At 51.8% G+C, this 20,248-nt stretch overlaps 1 protein-coding gene across 11 annotated transcripts in view; it reads left to right on the forward strand.

The window, feature by feature from the left end:
* Nucleotides 1-20,248, forward strand: part of CACNA1E (calcium voltage-gated channel subunit alpha1 E) — a 492,344-nt gene that overhangs the window by 107,238 nt on the left and 364,858 nt on the right. For all 11 annotated transcript variants that reach the window (XM_032317766.1, XM_032317765.1, XM_032317775.1 and 8 more), the window contains one exon: nt 3,014-3,464. In XM_032317766.1, coding sequence (XP_032173657.1) covers nt 3,028-3,464 — 437 coding nt within the window. In that variant the 5' untranslated portion in view covers nt 3,014-3,027. The remainder of the gene's footprint in view (nt 1-3,013; nt 3,465-20,248) is intronic.

Genomic DNA, 20,248 nt, shown 5'->3' on the forward strand with positions numbered 1-20,248 from the left:
ATATTTATTGTCTGGTCCTTTATAGAAGGATTTGCCAGCCTCTCCAGATCTAGAGATCTCACACCGCCGCATTTAAATGCTTGGTGTAGAAGGGAAACTCTTCACTCTACTCACAACTTATTGGCCAGAACGGTCACGTGACCCCAGTCAACCACAGGAGACCAGGAAGTGCATCCTACTATGTCCCCAGGATGGGGGATAACCGGAATATTTGGCAAACAGTATCATGACCACCCCAACAACCTACTATGTGTTGACCTCAACACTGGGTGCTGGATAATAGAAAGATAACACAAAATCCCTGATCTCAAGGGACTCAAGGAATCCCAGAATGTGGGGGCTGGGCAGGAGAGAGGCTAACTACAGAGTAGATCCCAGTGTCCCTCCTTGGCATTTGTAGACTTCATCTCATCGATATTACTTGAGGTAGAAAATGTTTTCTCAGTTTGATGATAGCCAGACCTGGGGACTGGCCGGCTTGGCAGACAGATTCCCCTGATGAACATTTATATCAATAATAGAAGGGTTGTTTAACAGGAATTCTTAAAGGAAAGATGAGATAATTTCATGTTTTGATATTCGTAAAATTGATTCTGTTGAAGCAGAGCTCTGCAGGGCATATTATTGTGCTGTCATTTTGGCAAAGATGTGATTCGGATTGGCAAAGTGTTTGGGAAGGGGAAATCCAGGAAGGGGAGCGAGAGTGGGCTGGGCCAGGAAGCAGATGCCAGGAGCCAGGTCGCAGTGGCCCAGTAAGAGCGGGGACAGTGGCCCCGGAGCCTTGGCCGTGGAGGAACATGAGGGAGAGGAGGCTGCCGGGGCTAGAACTTGAGAGTGCCTGAGCTTCCGGTAGTGCTGAAGCCTGTGGAGGGGGTGGGAGCACCCCGACGACGGGCGTGTGCATGTGTGTGGTGAGGGAGAGACATTTAAACATTGTAGGAATGAAGGATAAATTTAAAACCCATCAAGCAGAGTTGAGACAGAATGACAACGTGAAGAACATGAATCACTCTTTCCAGGGACCCACCCAACTGTTTGCAGATTTTGAAATGTATTTTTCCCTTCATTTCTCCTCCCTGCCAAGCTTATGCTGGACCCTTTACCTTTTCCTTCCCCTGCTCCTTGGACTCAGGCTTGGTGGCCAAGGGTCTAGCAGTGACCAGCGTGTCCCCAGACCCTCTAGCCTGGCATCACTGAGGCCTTGGGGTGCGGTGCTGACAGGGCTGGGGAGACCAGGCCAGATGCTAGAAATGGAACATGGGACGGATGAGGACGACTGAATGACTTACTCTCTAGGGAAGTTAGGCTCTCTTCATTGTCCCCTTCAGGCTTTATCGCATATGCAGGAAGATCATCCTGGCTTTTTCTTGTCCACCTGCGATCTTAGTGTGATGCGGAGGGGGCTGGGAGAACATCTCCTTGTTCTGCTTCATGTGGTAGAGGCAGGGTGGTCAATACAGTGGGATAGACTGTGAGCCGGGATTTGAAGCCTGGCCTGTGACTTCGAGTAGTAGTGTGACCCTGGGCCACTCTCTAGGTCTCTGCAGCTCAGCTTCCTCACCTATAAAACGCTATGGCTATACCATGAACATTCCTGCCCATTTTATGAGTCTTTGTTATTGTGACTTTCAGTTCAGACTGGGGCAGGCGGTGGTGGGGTCTGGAGAGTAGCGTTCTGGGAAGACGCCTCCCTGGGGGGCCTACCACGGTCCCCAGTGCAGAGCGGGCCCTCACGGAGCCCTGGTTGGGCGATCGGGATGCTGCGCCTTCTCTGAACGAGTAGAGCATGTGGCACTGCTTCGCGCCGAGGGGCTGTGTGTGTGCCATTTGTGGTCATCACTGGGGTGTGTGGTTTGGAACATGGGTGGGGAGGAGGCAGGGATTCAGGGGTTGGGCTCAAGGCTGGAAGGAGACAGTAAGCAAATACCTCAAAAAGGTAGTCGCTTCAGGCCCTCTCATGTCAGAAGGTCCGTCCGCTAGACCTCAGACTTGCCGTGGGAGGTCTGGCCACACCTTCCTTCTGTTCCCTAAATCCTCCTGCACATGCTCTTCCCTTTGTCCGGAGTCCTCTCTCACTCCTCACATGGCAAGCACTGTTTAAACCCAACATAATGGTCCTCTCCACAAAGCCCTTCCAGTCATCCTGTGATGGGTTTCAGTGCCCCTACTATGAGCTCACACCGCAACTGGCTCAAAAGGGATGTTCTTCCTGTGTCTCCCGTGAGGAGGATGTGGACCAAATCCAGCTCATCTCAGTGTGCCCAGCGCCTGGCACAGCGCCCGGCACACGGGAAGCCCTCAGTCAGGGTGGACTGGATGAGTGTCCTTCATATGCAAATCCGGCCACATCCTCTTTGGCAGGGAAAAGGAGAGCGAGGCTCAAGGACGCCAACAGAGGCCCGTGAGGCCACACGTGCTCCCCGGATCCTGTGTGGATGCCCACATTAGGAAAGGAGGAAGCGACCTCTAGTCAGGGCCCAGTTCTCAAAGACGGGTTACCTGTGGCTACTGCTGGGGAGAGAGTGTGAGAGTCTGGGCAGCAGGTAGTGGGTGGGATTTCCCCAGAGGAGTCCCAGTTCTTCCTCTTGAATGGGAGAGAACAGGCTGCTGGCTGCCTAGGGCCAGGGCCCAGAAGGACAGCCTTTGGAGTTCTTCCCCCGATGCACCAGTACCCTGAGACGTTCATCACATCACAGCTAATTATTTCTTTAACCTCTGTGTCTGCACTAGACTGTGAAGTTCATGGGACAGAAATTAAGTCTGCTTTGTTTAACTCTGGATCCCGGCACTTGACACCCAGCCTGGTCCACAGGGGATGCTCCTGAGGTCAGCCACCATTTGCGGAGTCCCTACTGTGTGCCAGCTTCTGGGCCAGGCCTGGGACGTAGCCCTGGGTCAGCCGGAAGCTTTGACGTCATTAACCTCTTTCTTTTCTCTATTTCCCTCGTGCCCACCCCTCCTCACCCTCCTGCCCCTCTCCCCTTTCTCTCTCGCCCCCTTCTTCCCCGCGCAGAGCAATGTTCTGGGATGGTGCCGGAGATGCGTGGACCGAGCCCAGGCCGCAGGCTGCCCGAGCCCGCCCCCTGCCCCGCTGCAGGCGGGAGCCCTGAGCCCTGGGCCGCGGGCCGCCGCCGCCACGTCCTGGCCCTGCCGGAGGAGGAGGCATGGCGGCCCCAGCAGTGCGTCCTGCTGGAGGCCGACGCCTCGGACGAGGTGGGCATGCTGCCGGCCTCCCCGCGCGCCGCCGCCGCGGGCTTCGACAACTTCTTCCCGGTGCAGGAGGGCGAGGGCCCGGGCTGGGAGGCCGGGGCGGCCCTGGAGGCCGGCTCCAGCCCCTTCCTCCCGGTGAGCCCCGAGGTGATGAAACGGCGGCGCGGGGGCCTCATCGAGCAGCGCGACATCATCAAGGCCCACGAGGCCCACAAGATGCAGAGCACGCCGCAGGCCCGGCGCAAGGAGTGGGAGTGAGTACGGGGAGGCGGGGCCGGGGACACACGGTGGGGGAGCGGGGAGCCGCCCAGGGCGGCGGCCGGGAGGATGGGGTGGCTGTGGGAAGGGGTTGCCCGGGAAGTCAGGTGCTTTTGTCGCTGCCGCTGGTGCTACAGAGGGATCTGACCCAACAGATGAGGTCCCAGCGCTCAGCGGGAACCTCGCTAACCAGCTGTAGGCTGCGTGCAACCTCACCGAGGGTGACAGCTGTCACCGGGAGCCATCAGGCTTGCCCTACAAAACATGCCTAGTTTGCTAAGATCTGGAGAAAGAACAGGGGTCTGTTTCACACTCTGAGCTTCCCTGAAAAGAGGAGCTCTATAAACGATGGAGAAGTCACCAAAACATGAATCATCAGTCTCATTTTTCTTCTGGAATTGTAGCTAAACTTACTCTTTCTAATATCATCCTTGGGTGAATGATTACATTTTGGGGTGAGTGGTGGAAGAGATTGTTGCCCCCATGACTTTATCTCTGATTTTTTTGGGTAGAGTAGAAGCATTTATGATCTGTCTTAGATTGCCTTTAACCCAGTTCGTGCCTCTCGAGAACCTGGGCTTTATTCCAAAGAGCCTGACCTTAAAGGCAGAGTATGTTTCATCGGATTCTCCTTCGCTGCTCCAGGCTTACTCCCCACCTAGAGGCTTTGTTTTGTCTTGTGGATGCCAGTGAACATCCTGCATGTTTGCACGTCTTGTAGTCTCTACGTCTTCCTTAGGGTATTGAGTTGTTAAATGTTATTAAGTACAAAAAGACGAGCAATAGATGTGTTCTGATGGTGGTGGTCATGGTAGAATTTACTTATCTGGTTTCAGTGGACATTCTGGGTGCTACAAAGAGGGGTAGACCAGCTGATCTCTGGAGGTTTTTTCCTATGGTTGTCAAAACGTTCTCTGGTTCATCATTCATTCATTCAGTGGGTCCTGATGTGTGCCGGGCTCCTGGGATTCAGAGTGAAGTCAGGCGTCCAGCACTTGACCTCCTCTCCTGTTGCTCACCTTCAAGCGCTATTAGTCTTTAAAACCCTCCATGGCTCTAAGAGCCAGGTGACGTCCTAAGCCTAAGCCCCCGTATTAACTTATGTTAATCCTCACCATTACTGTATGGTAGGTCCAGTTATTATCCATATTTAACCAGTGTTAAATAACTTTAAATAACACTCAGACAACCAGTGTTTAATATGGCACAGAGACACAGAGAAGTCCCCCCAATAATCACTACGTTGTTATTGGGATTTGATGATTTCAACCCTGGCAGTCTGGTTTTAGAATCCGTGCTTTGAACCACAACCTTGCAGTGCCTTTCTTTCTAATTCCCAGAGGACTCACCTTCTATCTGAACCACCAATTGAGACACCGTGGCAAGAGATTGGAGCTTGATAGATTTGGGTCTAATTCCCGGGGTGACTTAACCACTTGACTTAAGTGGTATGATGTTAGGTAAGTCACCCCATGGCCTCCAAACTTGAACAGGAGAAAGTAGGTGACCATGTGAGTATCATGCAGCTCTCATAGTTGGTTTTTCTTCATATTCAGGAGTACTGTATTCCTCTGCACCTCTGTCTTGTTTCCCCGAGAAATTTCTGAACAGCTCAAGGGCAGAGACTATCTCACACACTTTCCACGTCACCCAGTGCCTGTCCTATGGCCTAACTCAAGGATTCCTGTCGTACTCACTGAAAGACTAGCTTCACCATGGCTAGTGAAGGATGAGTAATTCTATCTTTCTCTAAGTTAAACTTTTGCCAGCTGGGGGATATAAAGGTCTTGTAGCAGCTACCTATTTCGAGTTATGGGAGACTGTGCTTTCACCTGGGAAGGGCCATGAGGAGGTGAAACAGAGCAGATACACCAGTGGCTTGGGGGCGTGTCAACCTTCCTGTGTGGGGAACTGAGATGGATTGGCCAGGGAGGTAGGAGGAAAGCCAGAGAGTGGGGCGCCTGGGTGGCTCAGTCGGTTAAGCGTCTGCCTTCGGCTCACGTCATGATCCTGGTGTCCTGGGATCGAGCCCCACGTCTGGCTCCCTGCTCAGCGGGGAGTCTGCTTCTCCCTCTGCCCCTCCCTCCACCCATACTCTCTGTCTGTCTCTCAAATAAATAAATAAATAAAATTGTTAAAAAAAAAAATAAGGAAAGCCAGAGAGTAAAGGGACAAAGAAGAGAGATGTTTTTTCGGAAAGAAGGAGTCATTGTCTGTGTAGGAGGTTGCGGAGAGGTCAAATAAAACGAGGGAGGAGAAGGGGTCACTGGCTTCAGCAATACGGAGGTGACCTTCACGGGAGCAGTTTCAGTAGGGTGATGGGGCCGGGGCCAGTTGGAATGGGTTGAAGAGAAAAATGGGAGATGCTAGAGACAGTGATGTTGCCCTACTCCCTGCTTCTTGGCACTCACAGCCTCATCTCTGCAGCCCATCCGGAGGTGTCCCTGGTTGATACCATCCTGCCTTTTTCCTTTACCATCCGAAATCCAACCTCATACGGCTCTACATGCCTTAATCTGACCCACTTCCTACTCTTTGCCAGCTCCCCTAACCTTAATATTGTACTGTCTGGATCTCACATTCCATCATGAGAAAAACTCTCTACCTTCTGTCACCTTCTCTGGATATACCCATCACCTGCTTGTTCTGACTGGTACCTGCCTCTCCCCCAGGAACGTGGCTCGATCGGCAGCTGCCTCACATGGGGGCTGCTGTCCCTCCCTTACCCCTCACACTCTTGAGCCTGGGAGCTGGGGATACATGTCTCCTTGCCCCTCGTGATTGCTTTCAGACCATGATTCCTCATCCTGTCCTGAAATGCCAGCTTTGGAGCTCATGTCCTCGTGCCGTAGTACCCTTATTCCTTCTTGTAGCCATCGACAGACTCCCAGGCCACTCCCCTTCTTTCCAGAAAGATTTTAGCTGTTGGTTTATTGCCTGTCTCCCATCTCTCCTCTGGCCGTCAGTCTTTGGTGATTTCCATATCCACTTAATGACTTTCCTGGATCCAGGCCTCTTGGATCCCTCACCTTTTCTCCCCGATGGTCTGGCCTCCATGTTGGCTGCCGAGACCTCACTTCCGTGGCTTTCCCGACCTCGTAACTGCGCTGCTCTAACCTCACGTGGCATCTTAGTCTCTGGCCACCGCCTCTTCTCTGTGCAGTCCACTCCCTCTTGCGCTTCGTCCCCAAGATTCTGTAACCTCACTGACTCCACAGACGTCGATCGCATTACTGCTTTTCTGCTCCCTCATGTCCGTACTTCTCATTTTATCCAATTAGATTCCACTGTGAGCATCAAAAATACTTCACAGAGCAAAATGGTGATGTCACTCTTGCGACCTCCTACTACCCTCTCAACCCTTTCTCCTGCCAGCTTCTCAGACAGAGCCCGTCCTCAGCCAGCGGCAAGAATGCTGGATGCCTCCCAGGCTGGCTCCCGTCTGCTTCGTGCTCCGTCATCCTTGTTTTCACCCTCAACTTCCTTGCCCCTCTGTTGCCCCATTATACTGGTCCGGCAGGATCCCAGCCCTGCTTGAAGCTCACTTGCCACCGGTTTTCCCCTCGCACTTGCACAGCAGAACACCATGCAGCTATAATGCGTACTTGTCTCGCTGTAAATTCGTGACCCCCTCCTTCAAGTTGGCCCTTGGTCTTGCCCAGGAATCTGACTAGTTTCCACCTTTCTATTCATCCTCATGCTCTTTTGGAGATTATTTCACATAATTTCCCCTTAGTTCTCAAACCCCGACATCTCCTGCCAGCCTGTTCCTAGCTCATCGCTGCAACTGCCTTCCTACTTCACTGGGAAAAGAGCAGAAGTCACAGAAGCTTGCAGGAGCTCCAAGCACCCCATTAACCACCCGCTGCCCCTGGACCCCTGGACCTCTAGGCCTTTCTTCTGGTTTCTGTGATCAACTACTCTTCATGGTCCATGTGGAGGTCTAGATGGAGAGCATAATGAGCCCTTTTGTCTACATTCTCTGTCTCCGGTTCCCTCTGGAAACCAGTGAAATCAGGTCTGTGTGCCAGTCAAGCTCCCACCAGCCTCCATGCTGCTGAGTGTACTCGGTGGTCCTCTGTGTCCATCTCCTTGACCTGCTGGCCACAGCCGTTACCACTTGTCCACCGTCCCTCAGTTTTGCTTAGAACTCTTCTCTCACATGGCCTTTACGACTCTAGGTTTTCTTCCTATCTTGCCAGACTTTTCTTCACCTCTTTTGCTTGTTTCCTCTTCCTTTTCCCAGTGCCCCAATCCTGGGGGACCCAGGGCCCCATCCTCCACCGTCTTGTACCAACACTTACTTCCTGGTGACCTCACCCAGTCCTGGACCTTTAGTGACCATCAGGGACTGGTGATGCCCAAATTTGCACCTCTAGCCAAGACCTCTTCCCTGGGTTTTAGATGCCACCTGCTTCACCAGCACCTTCCTATGCACATCCGTAAGTGCCCCAGGCAAGATCGGTCCAAGAGCAAAATGCCAGTTTTCCTCCAAGTCTGCTTCTGCGGGCTTCTCTTGCTCTATAAGTGGAGCCTACATGCGTTCTTTCTGTTGCTGGGGCTGGAAGCATTGGAGTCAGCTGATTCCTCTCCCACTGACACCCAGTGCTTGCCTTCAGTTTTCCCTCAAAATGTGTCACATTACATTGGATCACTTCTGTCACTATCTCCCTGGTCCGAGTCACCTATGATTTTTATTTTTTATAGACACTTAATTGATAGACACTTATATGGCACGTACTAGATACCCAGCACTATTCATTTTTCCCCTAAAGATTTGTTTATTTATTTATGTCTGAGAAAGAGAGAGCACATGCGCCAGAGGCAGGGGACAGAGGCAGAAGGTGAAGGAGGGACTCTTAAGCTGACTCTGCACGGCGCGTGGAGCCTAGCGCAGGGCTCCATCTCACGACCTTGGGCCAAAACCAAGAGTCAGATGCTCAACCTACTGCCCATGCAGGCGCCCCTCCTCAGCTCTATTCTTAATACTTTAATTCCTTTAATCCTTTTAACAACTGAATGAGACCAGTACTATTATTACCCTTGTATTGGCAGTTGAGGCACAGAGAGTTTGAGTAACTTGTCCCAGAGGGTTGCGGCAGTCACTCTCAACTAACGGCCTCCCTGCTAGAGTCTTTCCCCCACCGAAGCTAAGGATTCTTCTTCGCCTTTTTCTTCTCAAGATTTACAAGGGACTTGGAGAGATTGGACACGGAGTTTCCATCAAGGAGTCTTCAGAAATTTATCACGTCAGTCCTCTGCTCCAACCCTTCTAGTGGTTCCTCATGTCCCCCCAGAACAAAGTCCTTACTTAGCATGGTCTTTGAGGCCCTACGTCACCTCCCTCCTCCACCACTTGGACCTTTCCCCAGCCCCCCAGATAAGCACAGGCATCGTTGGCAACGTCCCTTATCTCTTCCACACTCGTTCTTCTCCACCTGCTCTGGTCCCACGCCATTCCTTGAATGTGCTCAGATCATTCCTACCTCAGGACACCTGGCTTTTGCTGTTCCCTCCACCTGGAATGCTCTTTCCCCACAGACGTGCATGACTCCCACTCACTTCATTTAGATCTCTGCTCAGAGAGACCTTTCTCGTCACTCCTTGTAGTATAGCATTCCCCATTGTCACTCTCTTTTTTTTAAATCACAGCCCTTCCTCTTGTTTTACACACACTCAGGCATATAAAGACACACACACACACACACACACACACTCACAATACAGATACACAGATATCTATCTGTATCTGTGTATAGATGTGTAGAACTACATAGATATCTACCAGATGTTTCCATCTGTGTACAGGTATGTATATAGATACACAGATATATAGATATCTATCTCCTTCCACTGACGTGTAAGCTTCTTGGAAGGAGGGAATTTATCTTGAGAGTGTGCCACAATGCCTTGGATGTAGTTGGCTCACAGCAAGCATTATTTGAATGAATGAGGAAGTAAACGCACTGAGGGGAATTGATACCCATTCTAGTCTGCAAGCTTCCAGGGAAAGAGCTGAGTTCCTGGGTTAGCTGTGTGGTTCCACAGGTTGCTGACTGCCCAAGGCCCTCCAGTTACACAATCGGCAGAGAGGTGGGGAGTCTCTTCTCTATCCTCCTTCTTCGCAGGATCCTGTGTCTACTCAGTGCACCTTGAAGAGATGACACCTGCTCCTTTCTATCCCCTTCCTTCTGGCTTCTCCTGACTGACTTTCTATAGACAGGATCCTCCTGACACTGAGACAAGGGCAGCCTGGTCCTTCCTCAAGAACGGGTTTGCTACTGTAGGTCCTTCCTCAAGAACGGGTTTGCTACTGTAGGAAGTCAGGAAGGTTCTCTGCCAGCGGCCCTGGCTTCCGGCTCCTCCCTCAGCTGCAGCCCCTCACAAGACCCTGTCCTCTGCCCACACAGCTGACAGCCTACGGCACACACACCAGCTTTACGAACCTGCCTTCTTGGCACTGACTCAGGATTCTAGTGATGCACGAAGCAGGCTGGCAGCCAGCCTGGGAGGTTTCCAGAATTTTTTGCCTTTGGCTGGGTGAGCCAAGTGTGGTAAGGGAGGGTAGGAGGAGGCCTTGAGTAAAGGGTCTTTGTTTTCCTATGGACAAAGTATTGGTGATTTGGATGAAACAGAAATTCTTGTGCAGAATTCCGCTGTCCAAAGAAGCTACTCAAAGGTTTCCGCCCTTCCATTGTGGAAAGGCTATGAGGACCTCTTGGGGAACCTGAACTATTCCTCATGGACTCAGTTTTGCTGTATTCAAAGGCATGACACCAACATACTTTCACAGAATTGCCTCCTTACCCAGTGTTTTCATGTATACTGTCTCGTCTGACCCTCATAAGGACCCAGTGGACTAGCTATTATTAGTATTATTTTTTCTTGAGAGAGAAAGAGAGAGTTGGGGGTGGGGCAGAGAGAGAGGGAGAGAGAGAATCTTAAGTAGGCTCCATGCCCAGTGTGGAGTCCCACAAGTCTTGATCTCATGACCTGAGCCAAAATCCAGAGTCAGACGCTTCACCAGCGGAGCCCCCCAGGCACCCCTGGACTAGCTATTATTATTCCTAATTTACAGAGGAGAAAAATGAGCCCAAAAGTCAGAGGTGGTGCTAGGTCAAAAATGCCTTGTTTTTATAATGGCTGTTACTGTTTATTGAGCACTGGCTATGTGCTAGGTGCTTTGCATGTATTATTTATTCTAATGAAAATCACAGGTACCAGTATAAAAAGTAGAAACATTTCATACGGGACTATTATTGCATATGGATTTGGAAGAAAGGAAATTATGTATAACTTTAAAGTCTGCGTAGGTTGGTACAATATACTCTCAAAAGAGGGAAGCAGTATTTCCATAATCATAGTACTTATCACACTATATTCTAATTGCCTGTTTACATGTCCATGTCCCCCACTCGACTGGATAGCACAGAAGTCTGTCTGCTCGCCATGGGTCTCCATCCCTTGGCACAGTGTCTGGAAGACAAGAGACACTTAATAGATATTTGGAAAACAAAAACAAAAAACAGTAACTCATGATTTTATACCCCAGAAAGCTCAGTCTTGCCCAATATCACACAGCTGGCGAGGATTCACCCCGGGTTCTCTGGCTTCAGTGCCTACCTTTTTCCATCGTGGCCTTCTGCCCATATGAGCATCACGTGCGGTCATTGCACAGGGGTAGACAAGAGACAGGACCCCAGTCATGCTACTGAGGGTTGATTCTTGCCTTGCCGCTTGTGCACTATGGGGCGTGGGGCAGGCTGTAACTTCTCTGCACTTTTAGAGTGAAGACAAGTAGTAATACTCAACACGCACGTCTTTTGTGAGCTTGAAGCGTGTTTGCTAGATCACACGTGCTGGTGTGGGTCCTGAAAATGTTGGTGAGCCTCAGGACTACTGGAGTCTACTCACCTACACGGTCTCCCTGGGTAACCTCGGCCAGGCCCACAGAGCTGCAGGTGATTCCCAGATACAGATTTCCTAAGAACCCTTGACTCTTGTAGCCAAATGGGAGGCTGACATCTCCACATCGTGGTCTAACCAGCATCTAAAACTTAACATGGCCAAAGCAAAACTCTTGATCCTCTCCTGATCCAACCCAGCCCCACCGCCCCCCCGTAGGCGGCACGACATCGGCCCCTTTCCTCAAGCCAGAGGCTTCTCTTGTCCTTTATTACTCTCTTTCCCTTTTCTTTTGCTTCTGATCAGTTGGCAAGCTTTGTCAACACGTCTCCCAAACATGTTCCAAGTCTGAACACTTTCCTGGTGCTACCAGTCTCTTCCAAGCCGTTGTCACTTGGCCTTCTCATTTCCATGCCCTCCTAATTGGCCTCTGTCCTTATGTCTTTGTTTTTCTGTATTCAGGAATGTGGCTGTTCATAGAACAGACAGGGGCATTTAAAAAAGATGCCAACCAAATCATGCTTCTGTGATGTAGCTTCCCTTTGCACTCAGGGTAAAATCTGACTCCCTATCTGTCTGTAAAGCCTTCTGGCACCTGGTCATCGGTGGCTCGCGACCTCATCCCTACAACTTGCTCCCTTCCTCCCTGCGATCTTGCCCACTTTCAGGCCAGGCCGATGCCTGCTATGTTTCTGCATTGTCTGTCTGCCTAAAATGTTCTTTCTGTAAGATCGGTCCCTTAGTCGTCACCACAGAGTCTACAACAGACATCTGGTAAGTCTGGCTCCCATCGCTCTGGGCTGCTGACTGCCTCCCCGCAACAAGAGGGGAAGGGACACACTGCCTGGTCCAGTCTGTAGCCTCAGTGCTGGGAGCTGTTCCCGACATCTAGGCTCTCAGTGACTGGCTGTCAGTGAATGAATGAATGAATGAATGAATGGATGCATGCCGAGGGTGTGCCGAGTTGATGTGGTAATGATTCGGACCTGCAGGCTCACTGAGCCTCTGCCAGCACCCAGGCACTGTCGGGTCTCATCTGGGGAGCTGGGGACACCAGGAACTCTGCATCGAAACCAGGTCAGTCCCTGTGGTGTGGAGCCTCCTGGGCTGAGAAAACCCAGGCTGGTTAGGTTGCGGGTTTTGGGGGCACTGTCTTCCTTCACGCCTCTGATCACCCCTGACCCGTGTGTTATCCAGCCTTGGCAAAAACATTCCACCTTTCTGAACCTCAGTATTTAACCTCATTTTCCTCCTCTGCTGGCTTGTGGATGAGGACAGTCGCCTTTCAGACTTGTGATGAGGACGTGGGGTACTTAGCCCAGGGTTTGCTTGTTTTCCTCCTTCGTGTCCAGTTCCTCTCCTATAGGAACCCACTGCTTGCTATCTCCGGCCGGGCGTCTGAGGGTCGCTCACGCCTGCAGGCACCGAGGCTGCAGCCAGGGCTGTGGTCAGCTGTGGACACCAGCGGACCCGTCGGGCGATGAGATGAGGACGTGCACGGTGCCTGACACGTGGCCCAGAGTCAGGGCACAGCCGTTGCTGTTGGTATTATTGGTATTATTGGTATTATTCCCAATACTATCATCATTGTCTAGGCCAGCTGCCTCATTGACAGCTCAGGGAACGAGGGGCCCCAGGCCCCAGTGACGGCTCGAGCTGCACACGAGCCGTTCTGATGGCAGGGACAGGTTCCAAGAAGCCGGCCCTACAAGCCCCACCCGCTCCTCCCCTGTGTCCCCCCCCCAGGAGCCAGGAGGGTCTTAACTCACAGTCTCATCAGCTTCTGTGCCACAGCCACAGCACAAATCAGTGACCCCGGGAAACAAATGTCCCAACCTTGAAGCTTTCCTTTTGGGTTTGAAAAACAAGTGGCCGAGCTCCCAAAAGACAGCTAACCCCATGCAGATCTCAGGGAACTGAGTGGGGCCATCATCCCCCATTTTGCCACTTGCTGGTAAAAGCAGCAGCATTTGGTTTACTGGAATGCTCGTGTCTATAGAAATGTCATTGCCAGAAAGGTGCGCGGGCGGAGTTTGCTCAGTGAAACAGAAATGCCCTGTTGACTGATCTGGTGTTTTAATACAATTTAGATTTTTACGAGCTTCGGAGGGGCAGGAATTCTTGAGGTCACCGCTGTCCCCACCACTCCCCATGGCCTGAGACCCGGCTAGTTCACCTATCAGCTGTGGTGATCCAGGCCCCGAGGGCGGCTGACTTTGCAGCCCTGCTGAATCTCACCCCAGCGTTCAGAGACGAGGCACTCTAGGCTGGTCGGGTTGTAGTATGACAGACTCGTTGACACCAGAACATACGCCAACAGAATACAGAAATCACGAGATCTCGACACACTGAGCTCTCCCTAGCCAGCAACACGTTTGAAAGCCACAAGCCAAGTAGGGACCTAAGTGTGTGCCCTGCCTGTCTGGAATTCTGAGCAGGACAGGGAGCCCCTGAGAATCCAGAGAGCTGGGCTTCTTCTGGGAATTGACACAATTTGGGTGTCTCTGTAGAGATCTAAGATGGGCCCTTTGGGAAACGTCAACATACAGCCCTGATTTTTTTTTTTTTTTTTTTGTCCTCCAGAGATTTGGAAATAAGTGTCTCTTTCTAGGTCCGGTCTCTAGTCACGTTCTTTTTCCTACATTTTTTCTCCTGCAGTTCTATCAACGCTTCCTCTAGAGAGCAGGCTGTGGGAATATGCAGGGGGGTGAGCCCGAGAGGTGGGGTTCCTGTGCGGGTGCCCAGCCCCTCACTCCGTACCTGGTGATGCTGATCTCTCGAAGGGAATGAAGGTGCAGCTTCTCTGTTCCTTCGCCAAAGCCACTGGATACCCTAAGAGAAAGCAGAATCCTTTTACCTCCTCCACAGTGTGGGGCCAGGGGCTCAGGCTTATTGGGGCGAAGGTTCCTCTGCTATCCTGACTCTTCCCTTCTAGGCCAAGCCAGGAAGGAGGCGGCAAGGGAGAAGAGTTTGTGACTCTGTGGTTCCAGGTCCTGATGGGCCCCCCGGGGTCCATCTGACGCCTGTGCTTCCCTGTCCAGCCCCATCAGAGTCTTGTCCCTGTTTGGGGGGCTGGGGGGACAGGCGATCAGTCTCCCCCTCCTACCCGAAACTCGGCCACCGCCACTCTGCAGGCATGGGCCATGCCTGAATATCTTCAAAAGGAGACTCTTCAACCTTCTGCACTATCTAGATCTGAACAGATGCTTCTACCCCCAGCCAGAGTCTCCCTTTTGAAGAAAATGGGAAGAACAACGCCCTCTAGTGCCAGCTGCACAATTTGTCACACTCGCTCCTTCTTGAGATACTTTTCCCTGTTTTATGATGCCCTCGAGTGGTCACTTCTGTGTACTGCAGCCACAGTCTCTTACTTGGAAGAGTCCCAGAATGCTGTGCAGCTGGCAGGGGCTGGGGCTGGGGCTGCCTAGGGGTCACCCATCCCGTCGGAGGGAAGGACACTGAAACCTGGAAGCAAAAGGGCCTCGAAGAGCAGGGTGGATTCCGGTTTGCGTCCAGGGCTGCCGTCTCCCTCACCAGCCTGCGTGGCCTTTCCCTCCAAGCAGAGCTCATCTGAATGCATAGCTGCGGATGAGTCAAGGGTGTTTTTCTCCTGGATGTGATGGGGTGGGATGAAGACGCTTGTAGCAAAGGAAATACTCGGTGCTGAAGAGTCGAAGTGTGAGTCTGAGTGCGACCACGCGCACAGGCACGCGCACGCACACGATCCTACAGTGATCCAGGCCCCGAAATAAACAAGACCTTTAGAAACGTCATCTCACCTAATGTCACATTTATTTAATGTTCAGGTGAGAAAGCAGAGGCCCACAGAACAAAGTGTGTCGCCCTGGGCCAAGCTGTGGATCTGTCGCTGCTATTTTCAGTGGTGGCACCTGCTCTCTGTAGGAGAGCATAGCCTGTTCCTACCCCTCGACCCTCTCTAACTCTTCCTACCCCGCGACCCCCTCTAACTCCTACACTCTGCTCTTGGCCCCTCTCTCCGCTTCCTCTTTTGCTCTCCAAAACCCAGAGTGGAGGAGGAATGGTAAACGCAGGGTCAGAGTCCTTTGGTGCCTCTCTTCTGTCCCTCTACCTGTTACCTGGGAACCTCCGTGCAGACTTGAGCAGTGCACGCATCCCACTGCCTCACCGCACTGCTGCTGTCGGAACGGAGCTGCATTACCTCTTCATCTCAGAGATGGGAAGTCCACATCCCTTCCCAAATCTATGAAGAAAACAGGGAGGAGTCAGGTAAATTCTCCCTCTGTCCTTAAGAGTGGAAAGGTAATATACAGAAAGGCTTCCTTGGGGACCACGCTCTTCCGGGCAGGGCGGTGCTGGCCTGGTTTGGGGACACCAGCTTCCAGTTGGTCTTCATCCCCCTCCCCTGGCATCTTAAACCTTCCCCAGCTGCCGTCTCTTGTGGTTACTCTCCTCATTCCTGTGCTTCAGTTGGGTAAAATCTGTCCTCTCTTTCTGGCATGAAAGTGGAGTTGGCGTACACACATGGGTCTGCACGTGGCATTTGTGGTGTTTTAAAAATTAACTGTATCATAGGCATCTCCCTCGGCAGTTTCTAGAAAGACGTCCATTCTGTCTCTGCAGTGTTGCACAGCATTCCCTAGCATGGGAGTCTCTGGTCAGTTGGCATTTAGGAGCAGCGCTGCAGGGACCCTTTTTGTGAAGTGCCTTCGTGATGTCTGCCTTCCTTTCTGCAGCAGAGAGGGCCAGAAGCCGGTCGGTGGAGAAGGCTTTCCCACACCACGCCTGTGCCCATTGAGGACTGATGCTTCTCCCCCACAGCCCTCCTCCCGTCTCAGCCTCAAATTGAAATGTGAACTTTTGCAGTCTGTGTTATCTCTCTGGCCCTGCTGGAGAGGCCCATGAATTAATCATAGGCCAGCAGGAAACAGAGAGATGGAGTCACTAATAGTCAGTCTGCCCAACCTCTTGCCGTTGCTAATTAGCACGCCTACAGCTTTGGTTTTATCCAGAGCCAGAGCAATACTTCAGGGAGGCTCGTGGCTCAGCTCTTGGCATCTGGCACAGAGGGGGGACCCCGGAACCTTCCTGGGTGGGGTGGGGTGACCTTGCAAGAGGCTTATTGAATTCAGAAGTTCCTTCAGGGAACCCTGTGTGCTTCCTAGTGGGGGAGGAGACAGGCCTGGGCCGGGGGGGTGTCCGGGTGGTGCTGGCTGGTGTGGGCTGTTCTCGGGGCCCCTGTGGCAGGTTTGTGACTCTGGTTCTGCTAACGATGAGGGACACTTGCTGAGCAGTGTTGGGTTTATGTTGTCTTATGGACGAGCCTTGCCTCCAAACCGTAGGCTCCTTTGATGGGAAGGGGAGGCCCAGAAACATGGCTTTGGCGTGAATACAATTCTAAGCTTCCAGCCCTGTCTTCTTTCATAACACGTATACCCCCAGGTGATTTAACCTTAAATCTGGCCCTGGCACCGTGCTGGGCTCTTATAGGGTTGCTTAGGGAATGTTTCTGTAAAGGAAACTGCCACCAAGGAGCTATGTGACCCTGGTCAAGGCCATTCACCTCTCTGGCTATTTATATTGTGGCTCAGGGGTAGTCCCCATCTGCTGCGTGAGGCAGTGTGGCCCCATGGTTCAGGGCACAAATTACAGGACAGACTGCCCCTTCCCAGTCCTGACTCCAGCACCTAGAAGCTGGGTGGCCTTGGGTGGGTCACTTCGCCACTCAGGGCCTCTGTCCTTTCATCCCTTTAATGTGTAGCTAATTTCAGTTTGGTATTGAGGTGAACTCCAATCTGATGAAAATAAGATTTGGTTTGTAAGCTCTTCGGCAGATGGACTCCCGATGAAATGTTATAGGCCACCTGGCAGGGACTCAGCCCTCTCCTTCCTGACGACCACCCCCTCATCTTCCCAATCAGGCTGTGGAGCTACTTTGGGGCCATGGAACCTACGACAGAACATCCGCCTCTGACTGGGACGTAGGCCTGGTCGCCTCCTCCACGTGGCCCTGCTCGCCAGGCCGGGCTCCGTCAGGCCCATCCTCTAGCTTTCCCCTCCAGGACGCCTGCCCTCCCGCTGCACTCTGGGGCTTCTGCTCCTGCGCTGCTGCAGAGAGGCTGACCCTGCTTGTTGTGGCCTGGGTTCCAGGAGGCAGGCCCCGAGGTACGGATTAGTGTACAGGGGGGCCTATGGGAGCACTTGAGAGCCACACCTGGGAAAGGCAGGGAAGGATGCAGGCCTAGGTGGAAAGAGAAGTCAGGCTGTGATGTGTCTCAACAGAGGTGGCCTCATGGGGTGAGGGGGTGGGCGGGAGGGTCTTCCAGAGTTGCCCTGAGTTGGGCAGAGAGGCCGGCATTTTCTGTTCGCTCACCGACCAGTCATTGGATACAGACTGCCCCAGGAGGGTATCCTGACCTTGGTCCTGGTAGCCAGCTTTAGCTAAGGCAGTTCCTAAGGTGGGCTAACAGCCATGGGAGACCAGCCCTGCAGTCCTACAGGGACACGGGGACACATCACAGCATCCACTGAGGTGTTTTAAGGCTACTGGCCCGGCAGCTCCTGCACCACATAGAGGGATGGCTTTGTGGTCCACCATGAGCAGTGGCGCAGGGGTTGGCCGGAATCTTCCGGAACGCCAGCCAGACCCTGCCGTCCTGACGGCGCTCGTCTGTTGTGAGCACATGCCTCTTTGCTCTGACCTCTCCTCACCCCTGTGGGGGCAGTTGGAATCTCGAAGTGGACCGCCTCAGTCTTTTCTCCCTTGGCCAGTAAGCTCCATGCTTGCTTCTGGGTCTCAGGCCCCTCTCAGATGTTTCTGGCGGCAGAGCTTCCTAGAAGCTGAAGGTCTTTGGAATTAGGTAGATCTGGTCTGTCACTCAGTAGCCTCACATGTCTCTTAGTCTTGCTGGGATTGAGGACAACAACGTCTCAAGTTGTTTTTGTCTGTGTATTTACGTTCATCGATGAGTCTCATGCGTTCATCGATGAGTCTCATGCGTTCTTAGGCTCTTGTGATGTATTTGATATCATTTTCACTAGTGTTTACTATGAGTCTTTGTTCATTTGGGCTGCTGGGACAAAGTACCACAGACTGGGTGGCTTATAAACAGCAGACAATTATTCCTCCCAGTTCTGGAGGCTGGAAGTCTGAGATCAGGGTGCCGGCACGGCCGGCTTCTGGTGCAACCCTCTTAGGCTGCGGACGGCTGACTTCTTGCTGTGTCCTCCCTCAGAGGGTGGGGAGGGAGGGAGCTCTCTGGCCTCTTATAAGAGCATCAAAGCCATTCATGGAAACTCTACTGTCAAGACCTAATTACCTCCCAGAGGCCTCACCAAATACCATCCCATTAGGATTAGGATTTCAACATAGGAATTTTAGAGAAACACAGACATTCAGTCCACTGCCTTCTCCTTGTCCTACTTCCCCCTCGCTGTGGCTGGGAAACAGAACAACCATTTATGCGGTGTGAGATCTACCCAGTGACCCCACCTGCCTGCCTTCCCACTTGGCTTTAAGAATTACGGGACTCTAGATTCCAACTCTGACAGGCTCACTTTCCAGTCCTTCTGGTTGGAGTCCCGGCATTGATAGAGACATGTACTGATAAATAGACTTTTACAGTTCCTCAGGTGATTTTTTTTTTAAAGATTTTATTTATTTATTTAACAGAGAGAGACAGTGAGAGAGGGAACACAAGCAGGGGGAGTGAGAAAGGGGGAAGCAGGCTTCTTGCCAAGCAGGGAGCCTGATGTGGGGCTCGATCCCAGGACCCTGGGATCATGACCTGAGCCGAAGGCAGATGCTTAACGACTGAGCCACCCGGGCGCCCCCACCTCAGGTGATTTGAAGGTGCAGTCAGGGTTAAGAATTATTGATCTTTGTCTGTGGCTACAGGGAGGGCAAGCCCCTTTGCCCAGGTTCTGTCAGGAGTGAGTCCCACTGATGTTTCTCCTGGGATACAGCAGATTGTCTGAGACGATCTCCTGGTGACTTGCACAGATTTTTTTCTGGGACTAGGCTGTCCATCTGGGTTTTCTAGAAGGTAATTAGGACTTCTCTGAGAGGTTCTGGATCTCTGTACCTGGACCCTACGGGGGCAGGGCTCACTAGATGGTGACATATCCCTTAAATGGAGTCTTGGGCTGCATAGGGGTGCAGGACTCTTACCTGGATTTGAGTCCTGTTTGGACCCAGCCATTCTCAGTTAGTTGTCTGGTCTTGGGTAAACTACTGAACCTTCTTGAACCTCTTTTTCCTCATCTGTAGGAAAATATGTGCCTTACAGTGGTAACATTACATTTCCAGATCCCTGGATGTACAGTTGACAAAGCATATTCACTACCTCATGGAATCCGAGAGCGTAATAGCCTGGTGAGTTGTTATGGATAAAAGAAAAGGCTCAGGGAGATTAAATATTTCAGCCAAGATCACACAGCTAGAGCTAGGATTGAAGCCACATTTTCATTTCCCTTACAGCTATGCCGAGGAAGGGCCTTGCAATTCCATATGACTCTAAAGAAGTAAAATCCAGATCCTTCAGGGACAAAGAGGCTGTTCCAAAGTATACTTAACACTCTTCTTTCCTTCGGCTCCGCAGTTATTAGTCAGCCCTGGAATTGGGGTGACCTCATCAGGGTTATGGGCTTCTCCAGATCCCCAGGAGGCCAGTGGAACTCTCCCCACCCTGGAAACATAACTCGTACATATACAACATCACAAACAACTTTGCCCTTAATTCATTTTATTAATATATTTTACATACATGAAATAGAAAAATATGTCGAAGAATGATGCTTCTCACTCCATTATTTTATGTAGAAACACATGCCCACTTGCTAAAAAATTAAATTGTGTGAGTAAAACAAAAGGAATATTTAAGCTTGGCCCAAAAGT

The sequence above is a fragment of the Mustela erminea genome, chromosome 17, assembly GCF_009829155.1.
Source record: "Mustela erminea isolate mMusErm1 chromosome 17, mMusErm1.Pri, whole genome shotgun sequence".
Taxonomy (NCBI): domain Eukaryota; kingdom Metazoa; phylum Chordata; class Mammalia; order Carnivora; family Mustelidae; genus Mustela; species Mustela erminea.